Raw genomic sequence first — 12819 nt, 5'->3', positions numbered from 1 at the left:
AAGTCGTCTTGTTTGTTGAGCAGTACTTTATCATTGTTGTTGCTGTGCAGGTAATTATACGCCTCGGTGCTCTTATAATTACACAATTCCTCGCCAACAACGCCTTCGGAAAATACAAGTCATTAATAATGTGGATGTAGCTAATATCGGGCCAGAGTTTAAAGTCATCTACCGTGAGAAGTGACGAGCGAGGCGCTGCTACTGAACTGTTCTTAAAGATTTTTAAAACATCTCTACTGTCTATACACCTTTAATGTGTTGCCATTTACACCAGGTAAAAACACCTGATTCATTCCAGTTTCTCTGCTTTCACTTTGAATCATGTCAACATGAAGCCTGGACGTCTGTGATGAACACACTATCAGCATCACTGACATATTTCATCATTTAAAAACACTTCCTGTCACTGTGGTGGTTACAGTGACATCATGCAGTACTTGCTTTGACCTCCAGAGGGCGACAAATCAGCACAGACAGAGAGCTCCATTCAAACTTTGCTGCCATCAGTAATAATTCTTCAAATATAATCATCAGTGTTTGAGCAGTTATGATATCAGGGACAATCTAGACATGTGTGACAATACTGAACATGTCACATGACACACCTTAAACATCATGTGATCCACTCTCAGTCTGCACTTTCATTCATGACTTCAACAGGTTGAAATGAGCTTTGAAGAAACATTCAGTGAAATAAATATTTCATGGATTCATGTGAGCAGCAGATGAACTTTTTACCAACAACATCTTCAAAAACAGAGTCTGAATGAAGCTCAGATGTTGATGCTGCTCACTGATTGGACGGTTCAGCTCTGCTCTCAGTCTTTACTGCACAGGTGAAGGTAGAAAGTGTGACTGGATTTATAGACTGGAAACAGAGAAACATGCTGAACATTTGAAGCTTTGCAGCAGAAATGTTCATGTTACAAATACAGCAGAGCTGATCTGGGATCAGTGTGTTCACACCTGCAGCTACAACAAGGTTTCATGTCTCCACACGTCAGCATGTGAACTTTACTCTGACTAAGTCTGAGCAGTCAGACGGCATATTTTTAAAGTTAACACATCAGCACACACAGAGCTGAGCCCCTCCCACCTGTGCTGAGTTTCAGGTGGAGCCCCGCCTCCTTCCAGGAAGCAGCTCACCTGTGTGTCCGTGTTTAGTGTCCAGGTGTGGAGTGGAGCTTGTTGTTGGTGTGTGAAGAAACTGTAAGTTTGCTTTGTTTCCTCCTTTAACAGTTTGTCTTTAGGAACTTTACTGTTTGTTCAGCTCATGTTTGATTTCTTCACACAACAAACTGTGTGTGTTTGTATTTCCGGTCTCTCCATTAAAGTCAGTGTGTAATGTTTTTCTGGCTAACATCAGCTGTGTGCAGCTTAGTTCAGCACAAATCTGCCGCTCCATAGTTCACGGTAACGGACTCACAGCTGGACCAACGAGGCCGAGTGTGTCCACCACTCTGAGCTACGTTCGTGTTTGTGTACTTGTAGTTTGTACTTTGGTCCTGTCCAAATTCATGGGCTGCTTCCTCCTGAGGCTGCATTTGTAGACCGATTACGTCACAGCGACGCGCCAAAGGCTGTCCAAATTCGTAGACTCCTCTGAATGCAGCCGACAAATGCATCCTCCTTTTCCCCGAATTTGAAGGATGGGTCGGGTGTGTCCTTCGTGGCCTACCATATCCCAGAATTCATAGCGCGGCCCAGCCAAACTCCAGTTTCCAACAATGGCGGCAGCTACTAAGTTTTAAAATTACTCATACTAATCCTTCTGGGTCACAAAATAAACTTTTAACATATTTTCAGGTGAGAAAGTAGCTGTGTAAACATCAAATATCTGCTCGGTTTATCAAGATATTGCATATTTGCAAAAGTGCTTCGACGTTTTCGGAGACGTCTGTTACCCACCAGCTCGATAGCTAGCCGGGAGCTCGAGGGTTACTGATGCGGCCGAGAATGGCGCAACTCCCGGCACATCATTTTCAGATCACCGCGGACTTTCGCTACTCGGGTTAAACGTAATATATAAGTCACTTAGACAACCTAAAAATGTTATTGTTTGGCTTTCTTCAGTGTTTTCTTTGTCCGTGAGTAAATCGGTTTGGCTGAGATTAAAGGTATTAGATTAAATAAAATAAAACTTTATTAATCCCCCAGGTGGGTTCCTCTGGGTTTTTACACAGCTGACTAAACGTCAAACAGAAAACTAATTAAACAGAAGTATGAGACAGTCGAGAATTTACGCAAGTGTCCTGTTATATTTTAGATAGCAAGGAGCAGACGGCCGAGTTTATTAAACTCCACTGAGACAGCGGTGATGCAAATCAGAAGGCTAAACCGTCCAATTTCACGGCCGTTTACTTCCGGCCAACCCGACCTTCTGAGGACCCGGCCCACGTAGACCGCGAAGGCCGGGTCCTCAGCAGCATGCAGCCCATGAATTTGGACACAACTTTTGTGAGTTCACTCAGAGCCCACAGAGGACGCAGCGTATGTGATGACGTCACAGCCCTTTACCTCCTTTACTGTCACTGTGATTAATATTTAAACACGACACTAGACACCTGCAGAGCTCTGATGCTAAGCTAGCCACACAGCATGCTAACACTAAGCTAATGCTAAGCTAACAGTAAGAGTTCTTACAGACACGAGTTAAAAAGCTGCTTTTAGTTTGTGATCAGAATCCAGGACTGAGAGCAGCAGCAGAGCTGATGGATGATGAATTACTGGATGGAAGAAGCTTCTCATTAGCAGTGAATCAGTGTGTGTGCAGTTCTCTGCAAACTCAGCAGGAAGAATTAGTGTGAAGCTTTAACTCTGCTGATCCTCTTTGAATCATGGATCAGCTGAAATGTTTAAAATGTTGTTCACACGTGTTGAACTGACTGAAGCTTCCAGTCACAGTGAATCAGTGTGTGTCAGTGAATGCATCGTGTGTGCTTCAGGCTCCATCTAGTGGACTGATAGTAGAGCAGCTGATGGCAGCTTCCTCTGCCTCACACTGCTGTCTGACTGCATTCAGCTGACACTGAGATGAAGCAGGAAAGAAGCAGCTGATATTTGGACAGCACACATGATGGAAAGGAGGATTTCAGTTGATGTGCACATGAATGATTTGTGTTTCCTCTGCAGGTGAAGGTAGAAAGTGTGTGTGAGCTGATGTGAATTGAGCAGCATGGATCAGTGTGAGGACAGAGAGGAGGGAGTCCCTCCCTCTAAAAGCACTCTGTGTGGGGAACATGAGAGCCAGACCAAAGCTCAGAGGTGAGATGACCATCTCTAACTGTCCATGACTCTTCTCCATGTCACAGCTCAGCACTCACATCACTGCTCCATCATTATTCACAGGAACCCACCTGGACCTCCACCCAGCTCTGTGTCCTTACAGAGTGACCGGTCTAAAGATCACCTCTTCATTGATTTTAAAGTCCAGCCTGTGTCTGCTGCAGAGAGGTGAGCTGTTAGTAACATGAGCTCTTTGATTAAACTGCTTGATGTTGTTGGATATAAACTGCAGTACAAACATTTCGTTCCCTCAGTCCCATTTAAACTGTCTTTTAAAACAAGCCTTTGGTTTTTAAACAACTGAAAACCCACTTCAGCAAACAGGAAGTGATCAGATCGTCCGTCCACTTCCTGTCAGGCCCTGCAAACATTTCATATTGAAGAAAAGTAGTTGATATCTCACATTTTTACTCCACCACATTCAACCATTTTGACATTTTAGGCTACAGCATGAAACTCTTGTCACATGAGTCCTGTTATGTTATAGAGTCATGTGACCACCAGGGAGTGATTTGTATGGATGAAACACATTCAAATCAATCTGATTCATTAATGGAAACATTTATGGTGTAAAATGCACCAACACTGAAAACGCTGAAGATAAAAACACAACAAATGAAATATGAACAAATCGAGGCTTTGAATACACGTGTGTGTGTTTGAGACAAAGAGATAAATGATTGTGTGTCTGTCCTATTGCTGAATGAGGATTTTATTGTAGATTTTGTGCGTGTACACTTTTGACCACGAAGGTGTTGAAAGGGCGTAAAACAGTTGGAGGCACAAGAGTAAACACTAGTGCTGTCAGTAGATTAAAAAATGACTACATAATCTCACAATTTTCTGTCATTAATCGTGATCAATCACAATTACTTGATCAATTACATTTTTTCAAATTTATATTTAAGCTTGTAACAGACGTTTACACCATATAATGAAGTAAATGCAGAATAAACACAAAGAATGTTAAATGCTTCAATTCAAAGAGACTTAATAGTTTTCTTCAGTCTTTAACTCAGCTTCTCTCCTGTAAATACAACTTTGTAACAAACATATATACTAAAAGGTAAGTATGCACTAATATATAATAATATATAATCTATATTACTGCTGATGATGAAAATGTTTAATCAGACTCATCACAGGGTTACTGTGGATTAATTTGGATTAATCACGATTAAATATCATTTTTAATGTAAACTAATCAAATTTCATTTCATGAGCAAACAGACTCGAGAGAAAAGGGCAAATTTACACACTTAACATGTTTATTGAACGACTCTGTAAACATTGATTAACCTCCTGAATGAGCCGACCCCCCCAGGGACAGTCCTGCATGCTAATGATGGGCTCTGCTCTGTACGTGCATGATTCTGTCAGCCACAAACTCCTCAGCTGATCCTGAATCTGAGCCCATCTGTAAAACAATCATTTTCTTCACAAGTCTGTGGAGGTGGCACTGATCATGCAGCAGTCTAACACACTCTGTCACTCTTCTTCAAGTCTTTGACACGAGGAAGCAAAACTATGTTATTAACAATATTAACAGGTCTGCAGTTTCTCCACTTGGCAGTTGTGTCATCAGTGCTTTGCATTATTGTGATATTTTAAGCTGGAAGTGCTTCGGTGAAAAGAAAATTCCTTCTGTCACAATGTGCAGAATACCTCATGTTGGTTGGCTGGTCCGCCTTGTTATTTTTTTAATACTCAAACTTTCCATCAAGAGGTCAGTGTGCGTTTATCATCTTCCATATTGAGCTGATTGGTTCAGCTGCCCGTCACTAACAGATGTGCTGCACATCTGCACGTGTGCAAAGGTAACTCTACTTGGACAAACTGCCCGAAGTGCGTTGGTAGAAACATTTCAGGGATTTTGAGTCGTTCTGCACTCCAGATGTGTCGTGTTAAAGATTTTTTTCATGTTAATCATGATAACAGATGAACCCCCTAACCCTAACCCTAACCCTAACCCTACATGTTAATTTTGACAGCACTGGTAAATCCTTTTTAATGTTCTTCTGTCAGATCATTGATTAGACTCGACTCCAAATACGAGACTCAGAAAACTCAAATGAAAACTCAAATCAAACCAATGAGAAAAGGACTTCTTGTGTGTAGAATGAAAACATATGGAAGTCGTCAGGTTTCAAACACTCAATGAATCTACTGCACAGTTACATTCAGGGACCTTTGGCCTCCTGAGAGCATTAGTTGATGGTTCATCACAGTTTTACCTTCCAGTGAGTGAATTTATCAGTTTGATGAAGTCTCAAAGTTTCCTCTGAGCTTCTGCAGCATCATCACTTCCATCACTGATGAAAGAAAGTTCACAGAAAACAGAAAATATATCTTCAGAATCTGAGAGTTTAAAACTTGACAAAGTTGATTCAGATGAAGTTATTTGAGCAGAAACTCCTGGATCTTTATCCTGTGTTGATCTAATCCTTCATGGTTCCTCCACAGAGTGGACCAGCAGAGTTCAGAGGTTCCCAGTGGTCAGTCTGCCCAGCAGCATCAAACACAGCTGGACTTTATATTTATGGTCTGTACATGTACAACAACTACTGTTACATCTGTTCTGTTCACAGTCATCTCCATGCTGCTCTTTGTAGACCAGTGGATTGTGTGTATTGCTGAGAACAAAGTACAAATACTTCATTACATAACCTAATTACTGTTTTCAGGTATCTGTAGTTTACTTGAGTAGTAACTATTTTTTACTTTTACTCCATACATTTTTAAACAAATATCTGAACTTTCTACTTTTTAAAAGTAGAAACATCCTCCAAAGAGCTGCTTTCTTTTTTACTATTACTTTTAAATTTAATGAGTACTTCAACTTTTACTGGAGTAGTTTTTAATAGTAGTAGTTGTCCTTCTACTTAACCAAAAGTACAGACTTTGTGTACTTTGCTGATTTTTACAATGATTCAGTTCTGATTCACAAATTCAGTTTTGAGAAATATTATAATGATGATTATTTATCTTGGATTTCACTGTTGAAAGAACCTCTAAACCTTGTAAAGTAAAAACATTTAATTCCAAATGATTTGAGTCTTTCTCTGCAACTACAAACTCCGTGTAAACTACTTTGGTATAAAAACAAAGCTGAGACTTCATCAGAGGTGTAAACATCAGGTTAATGATCCACACTTTGTGTTTACATGTTTTCATGATTATGTGATTTCACTCTGATTGGTTCATTCGTAAATATTCTGTTCCAGCTGCTGGAGGACAACATCATCACTTTTGTGAAGAACGAGCTGAAGAAGATCCAGAAGGTTCTGAGTCCAGGTTACCCAGAATGCTTAGAGAGTCAGAGGGAGGATGAGGAGGAGAGGAGGAGCAGAAAGGCACTTGTGACAATCACAGTGAACTTCCTGAGGAGACTGAAGCAGGAGGAGCTGGCTGAGCGTCTCTATTGCAGTAAGAGCATTTCTGTAAGCGTTTAAGCTGATTGATGAATACAACAGTCATTAAACAACCACTGTTGTCCTACAAGACCCTCATCATACTCCTCTGGCAGAGCTTCAACTGCAGTCTGAGGGAGACTGGTGCTCTACTTGCACTGTGTATAGTGCAGGTGGAGCACTGCTGACGTCGACAGAGAATATTGTCGGGCGGTGGAAGGAATACTTTGAGGACTTCCTTAATCCCACTGGCTTCCTCCTCCTGTAGAAGAAGCAGAGTCTGTGGATGAGGGGACGACTTACCTGTCTCCGGGGGCGAGGTCCCTAAGAGAGATAAATGACTCCTTGTTGGGTACACTGTAAACCCGAATAAGTCCAGTGAACTCAACATTCATGAGGAAACTGATTACATAATAATTTTTAAGTTAACTTACTTAAAAACTATAAGTTCACTGTAACTTAAAAAATATGACCTGAATAAGATCAAAGAATTGAACTACCTCCAACCTGTAACTTAGTATTTAAGTAACTTACAAAGTTTAATTTCACTAAACTTGTATTTTTTATTCTATTTGAACTTTATTTCATTACTTTACTAACTTAAATATTATAACTTATATAAACTCTAATTACCTATTAAAGCGCACGCTAAGTGTAACCCTTCATAGACAGGTTCTTTCTGTAAAGAAAAAAAACTGAGACAGATTTGCAATTGCAAGTTTATTTATAACCACCTGCACAAAACTTTACATGCTTCTGCGTTTGAACATGTTTTTAGTGCTTATTGTACAACTTGTACAGTGAACATTTTAAACAATATAGTGCTTCAGCGATTTCTTTGGCTCTCTTTTAAAATTAATTTTGGAAACAACATAAAAATGTATCAGCCTGATGCTGTTATAAAACTAATAAAAGGCATTTTTATAAACATTTAAACAAAATAAATAGTCTCAGTCTACTCTTTAGCTTTTCCCTTAAACTTCAACATAAATAGTATTTTTATAACTAATAATATAGTGCATCATTTTTTTTCTCCAGTTGTTCCCTTTTAAAACTTGTAAAAATAGAAACATTTAAAACGAAAAAATATGTATGAGCATTTTCTTCCACGTTTTCATTATAAGACTAAGTTAAATAGAACACCCACCATATAAAAAAAGGTATCTAGAGGCATGTTTGTCTCAGTCTATGTCTCAGGCTATGGGGAACAGATAGCAGCAGATGTCCTAAACCTACAGAACTTTGTATGAAACTTTACTACAGTTTAGTGCAACTAGTCATGCGAGGCATCAACTTCAGTGGAACAGTTTGAATTTTGCCAGCAGTATAGTGCCAGCACCTCTACGTGCTACTCTGGCAGTAAAAGATTGTTTTTGAGGCGAAGAAGACATGGTTTCAACTGTTTACCATCCTCAAGGCCCATCAGGAGTTTCTGGATGAATGTGAATGTGTTAACCAGGTTTTTTGGATAGTCCAGATGCAAGACATAAAACAATCCGAACAACAAGACAAATGCATCAGCCCACTTGGGAATGTCGCCTACCACAAGCTCATCTTCCACTACAGCTGCTGCACTGACCACAACAATATTAAAATACAATAAAAAAATAACTTACCTCAGAGCTTGGCAATAACTGTGTTTAATGCTCAAATCCCACTTCAAGCTGTTCGAACAAAAAGAAAAACCACAACTCACGTTACCATGAGACAGCTAGCTTAGCCCACATTTACACAGCGGCGGTTATTAGATTAATATGTAAAACATATTTCGCCAAAACGTAACCATTACCATATCACAAAGCTTATGGTGAAAATAAGTAAACCACTGGAAATAACAATTACCAACAACTGGTACGTGGCTGCCACTGGCGTTTTAGTCTCAATTTAGGCTTGCATTAAAATAGTGAGCAGTTAGCTCCAAAATGTGCGCCGACTCGTCGACAAAAAACGTGAGTTTTTCAACCGAAATGACTCAACACGGATGCAACATTCCTCTGGTAACAATCGACAGCAGCTCAAAGAATAATAAGGTTGTCTTTCATTTTACTTACTTATCTTCTTGCTTTGCTTTTCTTCACTTCGCTTCGCTTCAGACCTCTGCCATCTTGAAAACTTTTCAGAGTATGTAGTTCAGGTTCACGAACATACGCCATGATGTCATCAAGCCTCTCAACTTAATAACTTTGACACGAAGGTTTTATTTACTCATAACTTTCTATTCTAAGATCCCTTAAGTAAAAGTTAAATCTGCTTATAATTTTTAAGGTGTTTTGACTTGGTGGCTACTTTTGATTTCTATGATTATAAAACTTTTGAGCCTATTGTACTTTAGGGTTTACACTGTAGAGCACCTGGGGTGGATGAGGTTTCCTGAAGACTCTGGATGTTATAGGGCTGTCTTGGTTGGCACGCCTCTATACAATTTTGCTAGAGGATTTCCTCCGGTACCCATTTTTAAGAAGGGGGTCCCAAGGGTGTGTTCCAAATATAGGGGGATCACACTCCTTAGCCTACATGGGAAAGTCTATGCCAGGATGCTGGAAAGGAGAGTCCATCTGAACCTCGAATGCAGGAAGAAAAATGTGGTTTTCATCCAGGTTGTGGAACACTGGATCAGCTCTTTATCCTCTCAAATATACTTGAGGATGCATTGATGTTTGTCCAATCAGTCTACATGTGTTTTGTGGACCTGGAGAAGGCATTCAGCAGTGTCACTCTGAGTGATCTTTTGGGAGGTATGGAGTGTCTGGCCTGTTGCTAAGGGTATTTGGTCCTTATACACCTGTTGCAGGAGCTTGGTTAGCATAGCCAGACTTGTTTCCAGTGGGTGATGGACTCTGCCCGTGTTACTTTTGCCGCAGATTCTCTTCGTAATTTTTATGGACAGAATTTCCGACAAGTAGCGGAAGGGTTTCCCTTGGGTGGTCTCAGAACCTGATCTCTGCTTTTCGCGGATAATGTGGTTCTGCTGCCCTAATCAGGTGATGGCCTCCGACTCGTACCAGAAGGGTTCATGCCTGATTGTGAAGTGGTGGAAATGAGAATCGGCACCTCCAAATCTGGGGCCATGGTCCTTAGCCGGAAAAGGGTTAAGTGCTCACTCCTGGACAAGAATGAGTTCCTGTCCCAAGTGGAGTTCAAGTATCTCGGGGCCTTGTTAACAAGTGACGGGAGAACAGACGGATTGGTGGTACTGCTGCTGCAGTGATGCGTACGCTGTACCAGTCCGTCATGGTGAAGAGAGAGTTGAGTTTAAAAGCAAAAGTCTCACTTGTCGATCTGCATCCCTAACCTCACTTATAGTCATGTTGTTAGTGACCAAAAGAGCAAGTTTGCAGATACAAGCGGTGGAAATGGGCTTCCTCTGAAGGGCTGCTGGCTTCTGCCTTAGTAATAGGGTGAGACGTTCGGCCACCTGGGATGGCCTCAGAGTAGAGCCACTTCTCCTCCACATCGAAAGGAGCCAGTTGAGGTCGTTTGGGTCTGACAAAGATGCCCCCTGGGCACCTACTAAGTGAGGTGTTCTGGGCATGTCCCACCGAGGCAGACCCAGGCTTGTCTGGGAACACCTTGATGTTCCCCCAGACAAGCTGGAGGAAGTGGTCATGAAGAGGGTTGTCTGGGCTTCTCTACCTAGGCTGCTGCTTATCCCTGGATAAGCGGAAAAATATAAATGGATGGATGACTAGAACATTTGTTATTGTCTTAAGAGATGGACCAACATGTAGCCAAATATCCATGCTTTAAAAAAATGAGACGTAATGTTTTGCATTCTTTTCCCAGAACATTTTCCTACGGTATGTCAACGTAACCTTAAATCTGCACTGAAGAAGAAGTTCCAGTGTGTGTTTGAGGGGATCGCTAAAGCAGGAAACCCAACCCTTCTGAATCAGATCTACACAGAGCTCTACATCACAGAGGGAGGGACTGCAGAGGTCAATGATGTACATGAGGTCAGACAGATTGAAACAGCATCCAGGACCAAACCAGACAGACCAGCAACAACAATCAGACAAGAAGACATCTTTAAAGCCTCACCTGGAAGAGATGAACCAATCAGAACAGTGCTGACAAAGGGAGTGGCTGGCATTGGGAAAACAGTTTTAACACAGAAATACACCCTGGACTGGGCTGAAGACAAAGCCAACCAGGACATCCAGTTCATATTTCCATTCACTTTCAGAGAGCTGAATGTGCTGAAAGAGGAAAAGTTCAGCTTGGTGGGACTTGTTCATCACTTCTTTACTGAAACCAAAGAAGCAGGAATCTGCAGCTTTGAAGACTTCCAGGTTGTGTTCATCTTTGATGGTCTGGATGAGTGTCGACTTCCTCTGGACTTCCACAAAACTACAATCCTAACTGACCCTAGAAAGTCCACTTCAGTGGATGTGCTGCTGATAAACCTCATCAGGGGAAAACTGCTTCCCTCTGCTCACCTCTGGATAACCACACGACCTGCAGCAGCCAATCAGATCCCTCCTAAATGTGTTGGCATGGTGACAGAGGTCAGAGGGTTCACTGACCCACAGAAGGAGGAGTACTTCAGGAAGAGATTCAGAGATGAGGAGCAGGCCAGCAGGATCATCTCCCACATCAAGACATCACGAAGCCTCCACATCATGTGCCACATCCCAGTCTTCTGCTGGATCACTGCTACAGTTCTGGAGGATGTGCTGGAAACCAGAGAGGGAGGACAGCTGCCCAAGACCCTGACTGAGATGTACATCCACTTCCTGGTGGTTCAGGCCAAAGGGAAGAAGGTCAAGTATGATGGAGGAGCTGAGACAGATCCACACTGGAGTCCAGAGAGCAGGAAGATGATGGAGTCTCTGGGAAAACTGGCTTTTGATCAGCTGCAGAAAGGAAACCTGATCTTCTATGAATCAGACCTGACAGAGTGTGGCATCGATATCAGAGCAGCCTCAGTGTACTCAGGAGTCTTCACACAGATCTTTAAAGAGGAGAGAGGACTGTACCAGGACATGATGTTCTGCTTCATCCATCTGAGTGTTCAGGAGTTTCTGGCTGCTCTTCATGTCCATCTGACCTTCATCAACTCTGGACTCAATCTGCTGGAAGAACAAAAAACCTTCCAGAAGTCTGAAACAGGAGAATCTGCAGAGAAACACTTCTACCAGAGTGCTGTGAACAAGGCCTTACAGAGTCCAAATGGACACCTGGACTTGTTCCTCCGCTTCCTCCTGGGTCTTTCACTGCAGACCAATCAGACTTTCTTACGAGCCCTGATGTCACAGACAGGAAGTATCTCAGGAATCACTCTAGCAACAGTCCAGTACATCAAGGCGAGGCTCAGTGAGAATCTGTCTGCAGAGAAAAGCATCAATCTGATCCACTGTCTGAATGAACTGAATGATCGTTCTCTAGTGGAGGAGATCCAACAATACAGGACTTCAGGAAGTCTCTCCACAGGTAAACTGTCTCCTGCTCAGTGCTCAGCTCTGACCTTCATCTTACTGTCATCAGAAGAAGATCTGGATGAGTTTGACTTCAAGAAATACTCTACTTCAGAGGAGGCTCTTCTGAGAATGCTGCCAGTGGTCAAAGCCTCCAACAAAGCTCTGTAAGTAAACATGTTGTCATCGCTTCATTGTTAAAATCACGGGAAATAAATCAGAAATGCTGAGTTCAAAGAGCACTGTAATAGTTTTTTTTAAATAGTGAATTAAATGATCATCAGTCACTCAGTAAATATATGGTAGTTTTAATGTTTCACTCCAGCATTTCTAAAACACACTTTGTTCTATAACTCTTATCAAAGGACAATCCAGACCCAGCCTATAAGAACATGAGCACTGATGCTTCAGCCCCTCTGACAGGTTTATTATCCTCAGCTTGTTCACTTGTCTACAACTCCAGGAGTTTGGTTGTTTTATTCTAAAGCACAAACTTCAGCTACCAGACTTCACCTACATCTTTTTCTGATGTTCGTAATTTAAGTTCAAGTTTGTATCTCACTTTCAGTGCACACTCTCCCTTTTTAAATATAAATCTCTGCTGTGCTGTCATGTTTTTATCCCGTATGGAGGGAGAACTTCGGTCTTCATTACTGAAATTGCCTCTAAGGTCGTGTTTCTTGTCAGTAACCATATGTAACTGTAAAGCT

General features: G+C 41.6%; 1 protein-coding gene across 15 annotated transcripts in view; it reads left to right on the top strand.

Annotated features, from left to right (window-relative positions):
- LOC102777248 (NLR family CARD domain-containing protein 3-like) overlaps positions 1–12819 on the top strand; it is a 1099208-nt gene that overhangs the window by 103782 nt on the left and 982607 nt on the right. For 2 of the 15 annotated variants that reach the window (XM_087837891.1, XM_087837894.1), the window contains exons 1-5: positions 3138–3264; positions 3349–3453; positions 5749–5827; positions 6510–6711; positions 10479–12276. The exons of 1 other annotated variant lie outside the window; for it this stretch is intronic. In XM_087837891.1, coding sequence (XP_087694017.1) covers positions 3176–3264; positions 3349–3453; positions 5749–5827; positions 6510–6711; positions 10479–12276 — 2273 coding nt within the window. In that variant the 5' untranslated portion in view covers positions 3138–3175. Of the gene's footprint in view, positions 1–3137; positions 3265–3339; positions 3454–5748; positions 5828–6509; positions 6712–8706; positions 8729–10478; positions 12277–12819 lie in introns of those variants that run through there. 12 more of the 15 variants (XM_087837907.1, XM_087837908.1, XM_087837892.1 and 9 more) reach the window with 11 other exon arrangements.

The sequence above is a fragment of the Neolamprologus brichardi genome, chromosome 3, assembly GCF_056152115.1.
Source record: "Neolamprologus brichardi isolate AB-2024 chromosome 3, ASM5615211v1, whole genome shotgun sequence".
Classification (NCBI taxonomy): domain Eukaryota; kingdom Metazoa; phylum Chordata; class Actinopteri; order Cichliformes; family Cichlidae; genus Neolamprologus; species Neolamprologus brichardi.
This window is presented reverse-complemented; position numbering and strand designations above follow the sequence as displayed.